At 40.6% G+C, this 18447-nt stretch overlaps 1 protein-coding gene across 1 annotated transcript in view; it reads left to right on the top strand.

Annotated features, from left to right (window-relative positions):
* The window catches only part of LOC124642299, a 169673-nt gene that overhangs the window by 69038 nt on the left and 82188 nt on the right, over positions 1–18447 (top strand). The window contains exon 18 of the mRNA XM_047180665.1: positions 4343–5883. Coding sequence (XP_047036621.1) covers positions 4343–5883 — 1541 coding nt within the window. The remainder of the gene's footprint in view (positions 1–4342; positions 5884–18447) is intronic.

Raw genomic sequence — 18447 nt, 5'->3', positions numbered from 1 at the left:
TTCACGACGTGATAGATTTGATACAGCTCAAGATAACTGAATACTCTGTACGTCAAGTTCGGTAGGCTCCTTGATCGGGTGCCACCTTGATTTCTTAGATATGACACCACAGTCCCATTTTTGCATTGAAAAATGGCTGTTGATCTCTTTAGCAACTTGCCGTGATTTTCCAGTTAATACTGCAAGCATCTCTTTCCGATCGCAGTGAAAGCCTTTTTCTCTCTCGTTCCATGAACCCATTACGGGAGTTCCGTTCAGTTGTGCCCCCATCCTACATCGGAGGCGTCCGTGGTTATAAGGTGACAGGGAAGTGGCGAATGAATATCCAAGGTTTGGTGGCAGCTGACCAGCCACCACTTTAGATCTGCTAAGGCATCTGCTGGTAGGTTCAACATTGCTATACTCCATTCACCGAGCCGTGAGCCCACAATGTAACCAAAGAATGACACTTTTTCAAAATGGTGGGTATAACCCGACCGATGACAAAAACGTCACATTTTTATGTAAAATGTTCTTAGTATCGTGGTCTTCAATTAAGTAGGGTTCTATGTATGACAGTCAAGACTTCTAGGTTCATTTTACATGTAAACGATTTACTACATATTTCATTAAAATTAAGAAAATAATTTACGGCCTTTATTATACATATTTGATTTCAAATAAGTTTGAAAAGATTGCATAAGTTCCACAGACATCGTTCTAAAATATCATTTCTAATGTTGTCAGTATATTACTTTCGTAGTTATTTTTATAAAATATGATCATTACTTCAATCGTGACTTATAAGAACCCTTTTTATGGTTTGTTCACCGTTTGGCTCACGGTTCCATGAATAGGGTAGGTATAGATTGCTGTTCAACACTGCATTGAGGAAAGTGAGGAGAGCCCGGTAATGCAGTCTGCCGTATGGAACAACGAAAACTTGCGAAGTTTAAAAGTCCTATCAAGCTATGCAGGTCTTCTAAGTTCGTCGTGCTGTTTGTCACGTAGTGCGTTTTATCATTATCTTGTTGATAATGCTTGCGATTTATTCACTTGCCATCCAAAACGTGGTGCAAATGATCCCAAAGTAGGCAAATATATCTTGGTGAGCCACCAGAAAATCGAGATACACAATTATAAGTAACCCTTGAGTTTTCAAAGTTTGAGCCACCCAAATTGGTCACTGTGGCGAAGGTCTTGGGTGCCGTGCTTAAGCCAAATGGTAGGCACGTAATCTGAAGCAGTCTTCTTCTGTATACTAGTCGAAGAACATGTCTGTGACCTCCGGCTACCGGAAGGTAGAAGTAAGCCTGGGCGAGATCCACTTGCACAGCCATTCGTCTTTCTGAAGAAACTCTAGCACCCGAAAAACATTTATTAAACTGAAGGGTTCCGTAATTATGAACTTGTTGAGAACCTTGAGATTGAGTATTGGACGGTTCTTTCCGTCGCCTTTTGGGCACAAGAAACATATTGGAAAGAAAGCTGGCAGAATTTGCAGCTATCAATATAACTTTTTGTTTTATCATTTGGGATATGACGACATCCATCTCTTTGGACTCTCTGGTCAAATCTGGCATTATCTATCAAAGGTGGCTCTTGGCCAATGGTATGCGATGCCCAGTTATTATTTTTGACAAGAAAGGCGGAGCTCCCATTTCTTTCCATTGGTCTTGATATAATGTTAGGCAACCCGCCTGGAAAGTCATAACTTACGTGCCTTGTTGGACGCATCAAAGTCCGCCTGCGGTCCTGGACGCTTTCTGTTTCCTCTGTTGGACATGGTTCCTATTGTAATTTACTCGTGATATCCCAAGGGAGCTTTTAGAGTTTTGCGTCACACGCCATTCAGCGTGAGTGTGATTACCATTTCCCTTCGAGGGAAGGTTATAATGGCGACTCTTCGAAAGTCGATCCAAAAAGCCACCCTGCGAGGGTAGATTGCAATGATGGTACGACCCGCAACATGCATGATTGGTACCCTGCGAGGGTCCGTGATAATGAGCCGACCCCTGCGGGGGGTGGCTAGTATACTTACTGGTCCCTGCTTTGTAATGATGCTGCGACTCGCAAAATGCAAGATTGGTACCCTGCGCGGGTCCGTGATAATGAAACGACCCCTGTGGGGGGTGGCTAGTATACTTACTGGTCCCCACTTTGTAATGATGCTGCGTCTCGCAACATGCAAGATTGGTACCCTGCGCGGGTCCGTGAAAATGAGCCAACCCCTGTGGGGGCTGGCTAACATACTTACTGGCAGTCCTAGGCGGAGCGTACCAAGTCTTTCAAGGCCGAAAAGCATCACACGCCGAGATAATGAGCCGACCCCTACGGGGGGTGGCTAACAGACTTACTGGCAGTCCGAGGGGAGCGTACCAAGTCTTTCAAGGCCGAAAAGCATCACACGCCGAGATAATGAGCCGACCCCTACGGGGGGTGGCTAACAGACTTACTGGCAGTCCGAGGGGAGCGTACCAAGTCTTTCAAGGCCGAAAAGCATCACACGCCGAGATAATGAGCCGACCCCTACGGGGGGTGGCTAACAGACTTACTGGCAGTCCGAGGGGAGCGTACCAAGTCTTTCAAGGCCGAAAACCATCACACGCCGTGATAATGAGCCGACCCCCATGGGAGGTGGCTAACAGACTTACTGGTAGTCCGAGGGGAGCGTACCAAGTCTTTCACGGCCGAAAAGCTTTCTTGACACCATCAGCCCTCTTCAAGTGCGGTAGTGATCAGTCCGAACTAAGGAGATGCTGGTTGGACCGCACCTCACACCATTCTTTTTTGTCAAACCGTTGAACGCCTTGCAGGATTGAACTAGGGCCACAGGTGCCTTAGGAACTTCGGGCTTGCTTTCTTTTCCATAGTCACGTGCACGGGCTGTGGTAGCTTTATTATTTACCGCATCTGTATTTGCTTTATAAGTCACTCATTCTGAAAACAAATTACTGAAAAAAAAAAGTACACGGAAGAAACTCGTGACAAAAAAGGGGTAGATGTACAAAATATTAACACTTGATTTCGCAAAATCGAATATCGAACGGTAAAACCGTTAACAAATTGTATAAAATATTATAAACTCACCTGTGTTCTGCGAGAGCACTGAGTTTATTTTTCAACGAAATACTACAGCGGTTGGTTAGACAACCTTCTCGGGCGGAAAACAAGACGCCAATGACGAACTGTGGCCGCCGAGAACACTCGTCGCCTCCTGCCTGGTGGGGAGTGAAACTGGTCGGTGTGCGAGAGAGATGCAAGATATGGGGTAGAAAAGGACGGAGATAAAAGCGGAAAACACGTAGGTGCCTATCTCAAACTAGTAAGCTTCAAATAACGGTCAAGAATTTAATGTGAAAATATTTTTAGTTAAAAGAAAAATATTGTAATGAAGGGTTATTGCGACTATAAGGCACCATCCTTTTTATAAGATATCATCAAATGACTCCTTTCGCTGTGGGTGCAACGTGAAGGAGTGTCAGACTCTTACTGACAAAAACCCACCATGTTCCTTCTTAAGTTCAGCGCCGCGGTAACTCTTTCGAAAAATCCATAGCCCTAAGGCACTATACGATGTTCTCTTCAATATTATTGAAATCTTGTAGTTTCAAAATGCTACTTTTTCCAAAGTAATAGCTCTTCACAAAATTCTAGGCTTGAAAACAAATGTTTCTAAGTTACTATAAATGTCGGTAGATACGCCTGTCCGTCGCTTACGTCCTTGTTGCTACGCTTCGTTGTGTCGCTAAATATACGTTGCACATCATTTGTATGGGTTTTATTTCTATTCCTAGTTTACCCATGTATTTTATGGTATTTCTTGGTAGTTTGCGTTGTTTTGTTATAAACGGAATATTACTAATCAACTGACTAGGTATTGTTTATGAGTTTCAATATTTTAATTAATAATTTATGACCATCTGAGATATTTTCTGTTGGAAATCTTTAAACAGTCTAAAAAATGCTTCTACACTCGATTCAGTCCAACTTAGTTATGTTCACTTAATATTTTTAAACGTGTTGACTATGATATATTCAAAAACTATTCATTAAAAAAATTAAAAAATCTCCATTTCACTGCTGTTTAAAGTTGACAAGTATTTAAAAAACAGCCAGAAATATAGTTACTATATAAATTGTAGGAATCTGGTACTCTTAAATTAACTTCTTCATTGTTCATTTGATGAGCATTCCTACTTCGGTAGCTAATGAAAAAACAAACAATAAAGACCACCATCTGTTCATTCCCGTTCCAGAATACTGATCGTAAGCCATCCACTCCAAACACACATAAAATCTTAAGTAGTTTACACTTCGTCGTTTTATTGTCAGCTATCAATAATACCTACTTGTTCCACAGGAATGTATTAACTCCCTCGCGTCGGATGATCACACTGGCATGGATTCCTTCCACGAATGTCTCCAAGAGTACGGAGAAGGACTCGAAGTAGTACAAATATGTCTCGAACCTGAAGAAGCTTCTATAAAAGACGATGAACTATCAGCGTTAGGAGATCTCAGCCTTGAAGATTGTAAGAAAATTAAAAGTGATGTAATTACAAATTCGAAGTCCGAAATCAAAATCAATGGAGTGACAGAGATGAAGTATTCGAAGTCTGAGGAGTCTTTAGATGAACATGATGATGATATGACAATAACTGAAGATGATGTGTTAGTTGCTCCTCGAGAACTTCCCGATACTAGAAGTAAATCCGCCGATAGGAAAGAAGATGGAGAGCGGTGTTTATCTAAACAGCAGAGCAAAGATATTTCAACGTCAGACGAAATGGTTTTCGCAGTCACTCCAACTGGTTTAGAAAGAATAAGTTTTGACAAGTACTGGAAAGAAAGCGATGTGAAAATAGATAAAGAATTAGTTAAAGTTAAAAGCGATGAAAGTTGGAAAGAGTGTCTCAACTCTCCAAACGAAGATACAGTTAGTTTCTTCGATGCAACTACAAGAATATCCGTCCAGGAAGAGAATAGTTCCCTATTGTATATAGATCACGAGATTGACGGTTACGAAACATGTCTGGACGAAGACTCGTCATCACAAAAGTGCACAGTAAAACAAGCTCGTAAAATGAACGGGGATACTGACATCAAAGAATTTAGTAAACACGATGAAAAAATAGCATTTAAAAACAAAGACAACGATGTAAGTGCCAAAATAGTGAAGGAACAGAACACTGCCAATACGACGAGTTACGACGACGTCTCGTACCCGTACGTCCACGAACATATAATAAAACAGATGAAATCATTGAGGATAGAACCTCTTAACGTAAACATTCATAAAAAGAAGAAGAAAGATAAAAGTCCAACGAAACCGTCCAAACAGGAAAGAATACAATGCGTCGAGTACTACAACGATCAAGCTGAATGCTTGAAAGAGATACGACAGAAAAAGTTAGAAGAAGAAGAGAAGAAGCACAAAGAATATAAACACAAGGAAAAGAAGCACACAGACGAACACAAGCACAAGGGAGAGCACAAACACAAAACCGAACACAAACACAAAGACGAACACAAGAGAAACAAAGAAACAAGTCTAGTGGTTATGGAGAAGAAGAACAACTTAACTCAAGAACCAAGTGAGGAGTCAACAGATCTTGAAACGAACTATGTGCCTGGGTGTCACAAGTGCTTTTTAGAGAACTATGCTTACGCTATAACGAAAGCGTATATGGCTGAAGCGAATGCGTGTAAATATTGTGAAGTGATTAGGGAGATGTTAGAAGTGCCTAAGAACTCTAACCGCCGGGGTTCGGCTCCGGCGCTGGTGAACTTGGACAGCTGTTCGGAGACTGATGAAGAAGATCTGCTGATGGTGCCCATGGTGAAAGATAGGAGGAAGTCTGCGGGGATCCTCAAGTTCCCTAGTTCGGCGAGGAGGCCTAGGTGAGTGGTTATATTATTTATGTTATATTTTACTTTGTTTTGAATGGTTTACAGTTACTGCTAGATATTCCTTTTCTAAAAGAATAAAGGTATCCATGAATTTGCCTGCTATTGATTTAGGGAGTATTATAAAACATGATAATCAGCCATTGCCACAATCAAAGTAAACAATTGTGTCTATTTCATAATCACTCTTTCCAGTTCCTTATAAAATGGTTGTTGTTGCCATTTTCTAGTTCCTTCCATTTTCTTTATTTATTTACAATTTGTAATTATGTTTACTTGAGGCTTAACTTATCATACTAAAGTTACTTATTGTAAATGCTTGCTCAGTCACCTACACGTCACGTGAAGAGAAGGGTAACAACTAATGAGTTTAGTCGTCATTATCTGATGGAAGCTCATAAACTGCTAATCCGATTTTGACAACGTATTCTTCAGCGTTTTATTACCTAGACACTTAGTTTTCTTCTAGATTAACTTTTCCATCAATACTTTCTTCATTGACGATATTATTTTCGATTTTTAACCCCCGACGCAAAAACGACGGGGTGTTATAAGTTTGACGTGTCTGTGTGTGTGTGTGTGTGTGTGTATGTGGCATCGTAGCTCCCAAACGGATGATCCGATTGTAATGCGGTTTTTTTTGTTTAAAAGGAGTGTCATTCGGGAGTGTTCTTAGCTATGTTTGGTGGAAATCGGTTCAGGTCTTCAAGGTCATCAGCTCGTTTGTTAGGTGTGAGAAGAATGTTACACGCTCAGTTTACTTGCAAGCATGTGTGGGATCTGAAATTTGAAACACTAATGTCTTCTGGAACCACCGAGCTGGTCTGCTGTTAGGGCACGAAGGTAGGAGACGTAACCCTGAACTGCCTTTTAGTAAACCCATCGAGTTTGGGCACGTTGAATTTGTCTTGACTAGTTCTCTTCAATTGACGAGAATCTGATACTGGAAATGGGATGTGGCGGATGAAACCCTGGAATGCCGGAATGAAACGGATAAACCGATTTATATCTTCGCTGAAAATCTAGAATGACCAAAGGTTTATGTTTCCTCAATCTGTGCAATTCTCCCAGAGCCAGTATGTTATGAGGATTGTTAAACAGCATCCTTTGTCCGAGATCGCATAGAGCGACCCCATCTTAAAATAAAAGAAATTAACTGAAAGAAGAACAAATTAAGGAGCTCCTTCAAAAAGCATGAAATAAAATTAAATTATAAATTTAAAAAAACCCCCGACCCAAAAAAAGTACGCAATTAGTATGACAAAAGGTTAAAAACGCTAAACCCTATAAAAAGCAAAAAATAACTTTTAACACTACGTAAGTACCAACTAAAGCATGTCAGACTAAACTAAATTTTGACGTGTCGGGGGACCGCTCTTTACCTTCAAAAATACTTACATAAATCAAATGATGCCTACCTAATTACAACATTCGTATAAAACAAAATTATATACACAGTTATAAGTAGTATATATTTAATTACTTCTAACGTTAGGCTAATAAATTAGAGTCGGTCCCCCGACACGACAAAATTTAGTTTAGTCTGACATGCTTTAGTTGGTACTTACGTAGTGTTAAAAGTTATTTTTTGCTTTTTATAGGGTTTAGCGTTTTTAATTAGCTTTAGTAGGTCATGATTCTTGATTTAGTTACCAAGCGTTACTATGATACTAGCCAGTGCTATCAGTAAAACAATTAGCAGTGATGATTAAACACAAACACACGACCACAAAAGATTTCCTGCCTACTCGTGCCTAATGCGATGAAGCCTTACTGAAAGGACGGGCTTACGTCTATCTGTTTAGACCTAAACAACCACCTTTTCACCTAAAACATACCTTATATCTTCAACAACAGAATCCAATTTTGCTCAACAGCTGTCGTCCTTATCACTAAATACTTTTGCCAGTTGAATTTTAACTGTATTTAAAGGGTACTAGTGAAGGTTTTTGCCTGTATGAAGTTGAGAAGGTTGATCTTATAAACGTGATGCTAACTCTAATATCGTCAAGTTCAAGTTGTCAAAGTCATTGTTGATTTCACGTGATGACTACATGAAGGGAGTCGTTTTAAATTGATAGTTTCGAAGGAGATTTCCACACGCATCCAGGTCGATTTTTTTTTTTATTAATAATAGACATTCAGAAATGTAATGTTAAGATGACATTAATGCTGAAGTGATCCCTGAATCTTTTAACTTTGAATTAATATGTATATGAGTATTTAGTCTTCTTGTTCGGCTTCATTCGTTTTCAGAGGATATTTTTACATTGCTCCTGCTATTAAATTAATTACCTTTTCACATGCCAGTGGTTTTTATCTGATGTAAACGAGTCGCTAGCTTCTGTATTTATTTTTCAAAATGGTTACCTGTTGCACTTAACTTTATTTCAAAAAATTGTTAGCTCAAGCTCAAAAAATGCTACTACTGCATAATTTTCACCAGCCTAATAGATTAAAAACACCATCCAAACAAACACTGTCCTTTTCACGTTCAACATTTAACTAGATAGAAGCACGAAATAATTCACATATGACTGTTTAACTAATTTCGCAGAGTGGCCGCGTCTCCCACGGGTAAACGTAATAATGTAATGAGGTGATCCCCTAAGGACAGCTATTCAATAATAATGTTCTATCATCAATATTTTAATGAAGACTTATTGGCCTAGTTTTTTTTATGGAAAATCATCGTGATGGAAAATTGTTGGTGGTTGAAAATTAATTGGTTGTTTATATTTTTTTCTGTTGCTTTGGTGAGAGTTTAAATTCAGTTGGCCTGGCTTAGAGTTCTTATAGGTAAAAAAGAATTTGGTAACGTCGCAAAAAAAATGCTTTTTTTTATAATTTGCTCTACAATTACTATTACCCGGGTAACTGGGTTGATTAGGTCATATAGGCAGTTCCTTCTTGTAAAACTCTGGTACCTACTCAGCTGCAACCATTTAGACTGGAAGCCGACCCCAACATAGTCGGGAAAAGGCTAGGCACATGATTCCTGTCTATTTAACATGTCTATTATTTTCCGAACACTGGAATACTTCTCTATTATTATTTTTTTTTTTCAAGTCATTTATTTATTTAGAACATATAATTTACATTTTTAAATATTAAATATAAAAATAAAAAACATTTAAAAATATAAAAAATAGGTTGCCACCGATATCGGGCACAGGGTCCAAGGTACCGGTGGTTAGGGTCCCAGAGACAGAAACCTCCTCACAATACGTGCCGTATCAAGGAGTACTGCCTTCTGAATCAGTCCCTTGATCCAGCCGCCCAACGAGAGCCTCCTGAGGTGTTCGTCGAGGCTCTTGGCTATTAAACCATTGGCCGTAACGACAATCGGCACAACAACAGCCGTGTCGACACTCCACATGGCGACAACCTCGTGCGCTAAGTCGAGATATTTTATTTGTTTCTCTTTCTCAGCTTTCACAAGGTTCTCGTCATGCGGAACGGCGACATCGACTATCATCGCGCGGCGCGCTAATCGATCTATCACCACAATATCAGGCTTATTGGCTACAATAGTCCTGTCAGTGATGATAGATCGATCCCAGTACAACGTGATATGGTCCTTTTCGAGAACTGGGTCGGGTGCATACTTGTAGTACGGTACCTCAAGGTCTACAAGGTTGTATTGCAGAGCAAGCTGCTGGTGGATGATCTTGGCCACTTGATTATGTCTGTGCAAATATTCACCATTAGCCAAACGAGAACAACCAGATATAATATGTCTGATAGACTCACCCGGATGGTGACATGCCCGACATATGTCAACCGTCCCGTCTTTCACGATATATCTCCGGTAGTTATTCGTAAGGATAACTTCGTCCATAATTGCACATACAAACCCTTCGGTTTCTCCAAACAAGTCACCGAAGCGTAGCCAAGATACGGACGCTTTGAAGTCTACATCGGGGCCATGAAGAGCCCCGAAGAAGCGTCCGTGTAGCTGTTTGCTCTGCCATACCTCCCTGCGATCGTGGGTAGTTAGTACGACAGGTTTGCGCCAGTTCTCATTTGCCAACGACAGCGGGGTGAGTCCTCTGTCCACTGCCATCATATCACGGTGCATACCCACGTCGCTTTTGAGAAAATATTCTCTGAGACTGCACACCTCGCGGTTGTGGAGCGTCTTTGCATTTAAAAAGCCTCGGCCTCCACATTTCCGTGGGATGTACAGTCTCATCACTGACGATCGTGGGTGATGCATTCGTTCTGCGGTCAGCAGTGTGCGGACTTTCCTATCCAGGGCGTCCAATTCAGTTTGAGTCCATTTGAGTATGCCGAAAGAGTACATCAGGACTGGCATGACCCAACCATTAAAGGCGCGAACCTTGTTGCCTCCCGATAAGGAACTTTTCAGGACCTTATTCAGGCGGCCAAAGAAACGCTCCCGTAATGACTGTTTCATGACAGCCACATTGATGCCTAACCCCTCCGCCATACCCAAGTATTTATATGTATCGTTTGCGGAGAGTGATCTCAGGTTTATAGAATCTGAGAGTTGTACTCCCTCAGATTCCACAATTCCCCCTCGATTTACATGCATGACTGCACATTTGTCCACACCAAATTCCATCCTGATGCAACTACTGAAAGTTTCAGTGACCTTCAGTAGCTTCATCAGCTGCAATTCTGTGGTGGCAAACAGTTTCAGATCGTCCATGTAAAGCAAATGGGATATAACCTGACCCCCTCTCCGCAAAGGATAGCCCAACCCCGAGCCCTCTAGCAATGTGCTCAGAGGGTTCAAGGCCAGGCAAAACCAAAGTGGACTCAAACTGTCACCCTGGAAAATTCCCCGCTCGATCTTAATAGGATCGCCGGTCCCTTCAATTTCTCGACATCCTGGATAGTGAAGAACCGTTCTCCATTGCTCCATACATGACGCAAGAAAGGCGCGTAGAGTTGAGTTTATTTTATACAACTCCAGTACCCTCTTAAGCCATGTATGGGGGACCGAGTCGTAGGCCTTCTTATAGTCTATCCAACATGTCGACAAATTCTTTCGGGATCGCCGAACCTGTTGGCTGATGACCATATCAGTGAGGAGCAGCTCCTTAGTAGCACAGGACCCCTTCTTACATCCATTTTGAGAAGTTGACATAATTGAATATTTTTCAATATGTTGATTTATTTTTAATCTCAAAATAGATGTAAGAAGTTTATAGACCGTCGGTAAACAAGTGATCGGTCTATAATTTTTGGGTTCCGCGGTACTACCTGATTTATGGAGCAGGTGGGTAATCCCTGTTGTTAGAAACTGTGGGAGCGACCCGGCTTCTAAGGATGACTGAAACTGTGATGCTAAACAGGGGTGCGAACTTTGCAGCCACTTTAACCAGAAATTGTGCAGTCCGTCCGGCCCTGGTGATTTCCAATTCTGCATCGGACGGACTGCATAGGCTACGTCGGAGGAGGTAATATTAACCTCTTCCATTTCTGGTATTTTTTCACACTCTCGCTCAACATCACGTGTCCAGTCACCCTCCTCGTGACAGACGGGCGTCGACCAGAGGTTGCGCCAAAACATGTTTGTGGCATCATCATCCGGTCGGCTCCCGTCCATCACGCATTGCTCAGGTTGCTCCCAAGTTCTATATACCCACCTTTGGTCACTCTGGAACATACGATTCTGGGTGTAACGTTCTACCCGTCGTTTATACCTTCGAATACGGCTCGCCCATGCACAGACTTTTTGCCTCAGGAAGTCGATGCGCTCTGTGACACGTGACATATATTCATGAGGACTGAGTCCAGTCCCCACAAATGCACGCCTCACAAAGCGCATCACCCGTGGTCGGGTATTACCCTCCCTGAAGCAATATAGTTTGCCAATGAGTACTCTGGCCCCCTCGATACGACGCTCAATCCTGCATTGCCAGGCTGGTACCGCTAACTTTGGTCGTGTGGCTCTGTCCTTGTCAGGGAATTTGACATTAGCCACACGACATGCAGCAACAGCCGCGCAATACATAATTGAGTGTGTATCAAGGAGGTCTTCGCTGTTTTCAAAATATTTTTCCAACAGCGAATCCAGAGCACACACCAGGGCCCTATTTTGTCTGTGCATAGGCAAGCGTGGTAGTCGTGGTCGGCTTTCGACGGGTGAGTATCTAAACTCCAGAATCGCATCCTCCAGAGCACTCCTCACCTGTTCATTGCACTGGGTACTTACCGTTTCAACCCTATCATCCTCATCCCGTTCAACAAAATCGGACCGCGGCGTGATTTCGCCTGGAGGTGGCGGTGGTACCGCGGCCTGTGACGAGGTGGTGACCATAGGGCTGCCCAGCATCTCTAAGCGCAGCCGATCAAGTGCGGCGTCGTCCAGTCTGTGATTGCGCTGGATAACCCGCACCTGATCCGACAGTCGTTGGGCAGAGACGTTGACGGCTGGCTCTAGTACCCGAAACAGAGACAGCATCCTATCACGGTACGCAGTGAGGTTAGTTCCTCCCTCTGTGGACCCGTAGTATGCGCGCATGACGTTCTCGTTCATTTTCTGAGTCCATCTCATGCGCTGCACACAACCACCGGTAGCGGGGACCCTGCTAGGGACCTGTTGGTCCCCCGATCCCAAGCCCGTCGGTGGCCGGCGTCTCCCCTGCCGACGCACAGGTGGTGGCGACGTTGGCGGAGAGAAGTACTCGTCGCTCGAGCTCGACGCAGCTGCAGCCGCCGGTATCACTGGTGGTCCGGGGTCCGGCGGCGGCGAGGCGGAGCTGAGCGACGATTCCGGGGGTGGTGGGCGTACATTCCGTCTAGACGCTGCTCGTGTGATCATCTCTTCCCATTAATTTCCATTTTATTTGTTCATAATATTGTTATTGTTGTTGTTGACAGTTGTCACATTTTGACACATTTTTTTTCGGGCCCTTTTTTTCATAATTCTTCATTTTAGTAGTTAAATTTAGTAGTTTATTTTTACAAATGTTAGATTTTTCTTTATAATTAACCATGAAATGTTATCCAAAATCGTCCAGTTTAGTTATATTTAATATTTTTTACATATAATGGGAGATGATTGATGTTGCGTGACAGCGTGCGTTAATGCTATTATTATTATTATTATGTAGTAAGTCAATAATACCTACAGTTAAACATGGTTTATGGGTACTAATGACGCCTCTCCTTGGCACTAATTAGCTTAGTTGCGTGTTAATAATACACATGTATTACAAATAGAAACAAAACTATATCGCCGATTATCGACACGTGTGAAACCCAACCTTATTATTGGTACCATGTCTTATGGGACTCATATACCTACTGCTCGTTGGTCTAGTGGTCGCAAGCGCGGCTGCTGTGCGCGTGGTCTCGGGTTCGATTCCCGGGTCGAGCCGAAATCGCTTTGTGGGTTTTCTTAAACTTTCACAAAGCAGCCCGTAGTCTGGAAGTTGGTGATTAATTCACCCGTGCATCGGAGAGCACGTAAATGTCGGTCCTGCGCCTGATCTCTTTCCGGTCGTGTCGGATTGCCGTCCCATCGGGTTATGAGAGTGAAGGAATAGGGAGTGCACTTGTGTCTGCGCAAATGCTCGTGCACTATAATATGTCCTGCGCAGCTGGCTGATCTCCTTAAGTGAGAGCAGCCGCCGTGGCCGAAAACGACCGTGGACGCCATTATACCTACTGCTGTCACAATAACATTTTTCCTTTACTTTTTTATCAAAATATCCAGTATTATTTAGAGAAAAATATAATAGCAAGATTTTACATTATAAACGCTACTTAATTTCTCATCTGGAACCGCTAAACCAATGATTCCGTATAGTTAAGGTATGTGCTATCGTTTGTAAATAAAATCATGAAAAATATGTAATAAAAGTCTGAATTAAATTGAACGCTACACCATAAGATATTAATACATTAAAAACATTAAAAAAAATATAAAAGACAATTATTAAAAAATAAATAAATAAACAAGTGAAAGTAGAACGCACAAAAGAAGTAACAAGACGTACCTCTTTATTCTTCGTGTGTACCACAAATTCGCGTGACCGCACTATCCTTGGAGACTATCAAATAAATGGCGCCCTATAATAAAACTCTTGTGTAGAAAATTAATGAAAATAAAATCCAGGCCCGCGACAGCTTATGTAGGATTAAAGAAAACACTAGTGATGGGACGAGGGGGCTAGTTTGTGTGTCATTGTCGATAGATTTGAAGGTAATAACAACTGGCAGCAATGAAGATAGATCTTTATTTTCTAGACTTATTTTCTATAACTCTTATGGTTTGAATTATTGGAAAATGCTCCTCTCATTTTTAGTGAAAAACAAATGTGTACTTAATCGAGTTGACCAATCAAAATCATGAAAATTACATTCAATCATTAGGATACATACATATGGATAGGAAGGTCATCTCCGAGAAAATAATCATGTTCTTTGTTGCAAAGAAAATTAAAACACGACACAAAAAGATATAGCATAAAATTTATAGCTTAAGGAAATTGGCCATGATTCCATCGATCGTTAATCAATTAAACAAATTGTTTCAAATTCCGGTGAGCAGATAAATAAACGTCGATAAATTGAATTTTCAACGTGAACATGAAGACTTTACCAGTATATCCAGACATGTAATGGCGGCACCACTCGGGAACGAAACGTCAGTTGCCTGTCAAATTTATTACTTTCAAAATTAGTTCTGTGGTCAGCCGTCGGTCAAGAAACTCTGGTTGTGAAAATGTTTACTTTAAATACGTTTAAATATTAGCTCATAAAATAAAAAGATTTACGTTGTTTAACCATTAAAATGAATGATGTCTTAGCTTTTTATGAATTCGTCTTCATTGTTTTGAACTTTTGAAGTAACTGCAAAGGCCAATAACGTTGAAAGAAGAAAGAGTTAATTTTTCATATATTGTTAAGCAAACTGTCTGTCAGTGCTCTCGAGTAAATATAGAGATCATTAATCAGTCTGTTGATTTTGTCGATATCTCAATTGCTCTTTGTTTCTTACACTCATCAATATTTCATTTGAAATTAAAGTATGAGTAGACGCTACTTTATTATGTACTGACGAAAATAGCTTCATGAAATAACCGAAAATAGGTAACAAGTAGTAGTATAGATAAAAGTAATAAAATTATTTTATATAAGTCTCATCAATTTATCTATGTAGGTACAAGTATTCACAAATTACTAGTTATCGAGTATTAACTGCGTACCTTTTTATTCAAAATACAATTATTATTTTAAACACATCATTTGCTTTTCTATCGTCATCATCGACAAATCACTCCTCGACACTTCCCATCCCTAGTAGAAAATTGTTAATACCCGTAATTGAGTTATGTCCAAGCGACCTCAATGCTCCATTGCGGATTGTCAAGCGGCTGCCGGCAAACGTTACATTCGTCACTAGCCGACATATTCGGCGAAAGTCCATCGGTTCGCCGAAAGCCTGTAGTTTCGGCGACAGTTAGGCCGAAACTGGAGTGATAACGGTGGTTTGACATGTAGTGTTGTCTTGCGGTGTTTAGTGGTTTCTGTATCGGTGAGTAAATCTTTTATTTTAATTTAATTGAAATTATTACTTTTGTGTTCTACTTGGAGAACTTTCCTAATCATTCGATTACGATCGATCAAAACATCGATTCGATTCAAAGCTCTTCCCTACCATAATCTATCGATACACGATGTGAATTAATTCGTTCATACCTATTTAAATTCTATGAATATTCTCATCCACGTTACTGATGTAACAAATTGCAGTATATGACATAACTTCTAAGTACTGTTTATTACCTCCGTAATATACTATTATGATCGCTATAACATTTTAATGTTTTCCGACTAGTCATCCCACTCTGCTTACCTTATGACTTCTTGGCATGAAGTTATGTGACATAGATAATAAAAGAGCTTGTGTGTTTTTTAAACGCGCTAATGTCAGGAACTACTGGTCCGATTTGATTTGAAAAATTCTTTCAGTGTTAGATAGCCCATTTATCGAGAAAGGCTTCTTAGGCTTCTTTTATCCGGATGCGCGAAGTGGTTCACATGTGGCGTGGGCGAAACTGCGGGAGCTAGTAATTATTATTGGAACGTATTTGTAATTTGTGCTAATGAGGGTTTTCTAAAATGGCGTCCACCAGGTGGCGCACTGAGTCGTCAGGTCCAGGTAACTGTCAAAGTGCTTATCTTTACTATGAATAGTGAACGATTTTAGTGGTTTTTTTATTTTATAATTAAAGCACTGCATTATTGTTTTACTATTGAGGTTGAGTAAATAAAAAAAACTAAATCATATTGTGTTAACAAATTTTTCAACTACCAGTGACTTTTGCACCCTCTCTCTTAGCTCAATTTTTAGTTCGGAAACCTTATTCTGACCGTAGTCCATAATAAAATCAATAACACTTCCAATATAACAGAATTTCAATAAACAATAAGTTCGGCACCTACAATTCCATACTATTTGACAGCTGTTTGGACCAGACGCATACGTGGCGCCACCCGGTGGCAGAAAAAATTTCAAAAACCCTCATTCAGTCATCAGTTGGTTGCTTTAAATAATCAGTTGCTCAGTAAAACATTATTTACTAATTGACGCTCCTCATTGTAACGTAATTGTTGGACTATTATGTCTTCTTTCAACAATAACTTATGAGGCTTCTAACAGAATAAAAGCGGCTTAAATGACCATGGAGGTGTTAGACGTATTTTTCAGCTCTGATTTTTAAACAACATATTACTTGAAAAAGATCCAATCAACGTGAGGTTGAATGAATTACCCTATTTAATATTAAATCACAAATGAATATTAATTAATTTAATTTCTCCTGGTCTCCTGTAACTACTCTGCGCACCCGCATAAAAAAGTGACCTACAGCCCGCCTCAAAACATCGTCATCCTTTTGCCTTTATCCCAATTCTTCCAAACTCTGCCTCTCCTCGATACAAGAGCTGTCTATTGTCTAATTGTCACACTTTACTCTTTATGTCTTCACAACCCTCTCTCGATTATTCGCAAATCCACAACATCGATACAGATCTGAGTATTCGGCAAAAGTGCATCGGATGCAGCTAACACAATTTGATGCTCCACCGAGCGGAAGAACTAGTGAACAGAGCATTAGCGATGCCTCATCAGAGTGAACCGAATTCTGTTTAATTAGATACTAGGTTGATGATATTATAGGTATTTTGTAGACACAACGACTTTTTGTAAAAAGACCGCGGATGCTTCATGAATACAATGCTACTGCGCATGTATGAAGCCTCTGTACCCGATAGAGGCTTCATATAGATTCATAGCAGGTATAAGGATGTTGGCCGGGTTGAGAAAGATGCAACTGCCTTAGAGTCCCGAGATACATTCCTGGATCGGTCTGAAACTGGTCTTAGAGGTATAGGGGTATTGGGTTGACCGGGTTATTGGGCTGAGGATGTCAAATAGGCAGTCGCGCAATGTGAAATACTAGTACTCAGCTGCATCCAGTATGACTGGAAGCCGACCCCAACATAGTTGGAAAAAGGCTCGGGAGGTGATGCAAAGCCAGCGTCTGGCATACTTTTTACTTTTTCAGAGCTGCAAAGTTATTTGATGAAACCTGTATTATGGCTATATGCGAAAACAGACTGAGGTACTTTGGTAAAGGGACAATTTCAAATTCAGGTTGCGAACCCTTTAATTACTAGATAACATGTTAACCAAGTTCAATAATTATGTGATTAACGCGTTCATTCCACTTCAGTGAACTCTGAGGAAGTCTAGCTTGAATGTTACGTTAGTTTATCTGTTGAATGCCTGTTCACAGCCAATTATAGATCTTCTAAACTTAGGAAGGACACCTAGCAGTATACTATAAGCATTTTATAGCAACTTTGACATATGCTAGGACAGTTTACATAAGCTCAAAATTGTAGAGAAGATTGCGAAGACTAATAAGACTATTTGGAAAATTGGACTTTCCAAAAAGGCTTTCCTCTCAATTCGGATGTTATTTTTGTATGAATACTGGACCCAATATTTTCAACATTATAGTTCGGCCATTCAGAGAATGCGTTCCTGACACGTCGCGATTGAACTGACGACGTAACTTTGCAATGGCGTTGCAGTTACGATAAAAATATTTTTGCTGGTTGTTTACCGTTTTAACAATTGAGGAGCATTAAAACAACATTATTATATCAATAATCAATGAATGTTATAATTTTGTGCCAAACTGAGTGTCAAATAACTTGGTAAACAATATTTTTCTAAATCTATACTGCGCTATTACAAGGTTATGTCAGCGGTTTATATTTTGTAGTGCTGTGCTAAAAATAACAGGCAAGTATCGTAATCTGTTCTTATACAGTTATAATATAAAATAATACCTTTTGATTTTCTTTTTACTTTTATGAAATATAAAAATAAAACTATGACCAAACCGCATTTTTATACTTAGATTAAAAATGGTAACCCCAAATGGCGTTATGGGCCGCCATTTTGTGACGCTAAAACAGTACAACAGTCCGTTGTCGTTTCGTGCGCATAGACCACGTTTTTCAAGTGTTTTCGATCTGTTTTTATTTGATTACCCGGCTTTT

Source organism: Helicoverpa zea, chromosome 24 (genome assembly GCF_022581195.2).
Source record: "Helicoverpa zea isolate HzStark_Cry1AcR chromosome 24, ilHelZeax1.1, whole genome shotgun sequence".
Lineage (NCBI taxonomy): Eukaryota > Metazoa > Arthropoda > Insecta > Lepidoptera > Noctuidae > Helicoverpa > Helicoverpa zea.
Note: the sequence above shows the minus strand (reverse complement) of the source record. Positions and strands in the feature narration are given on the sequence as shown.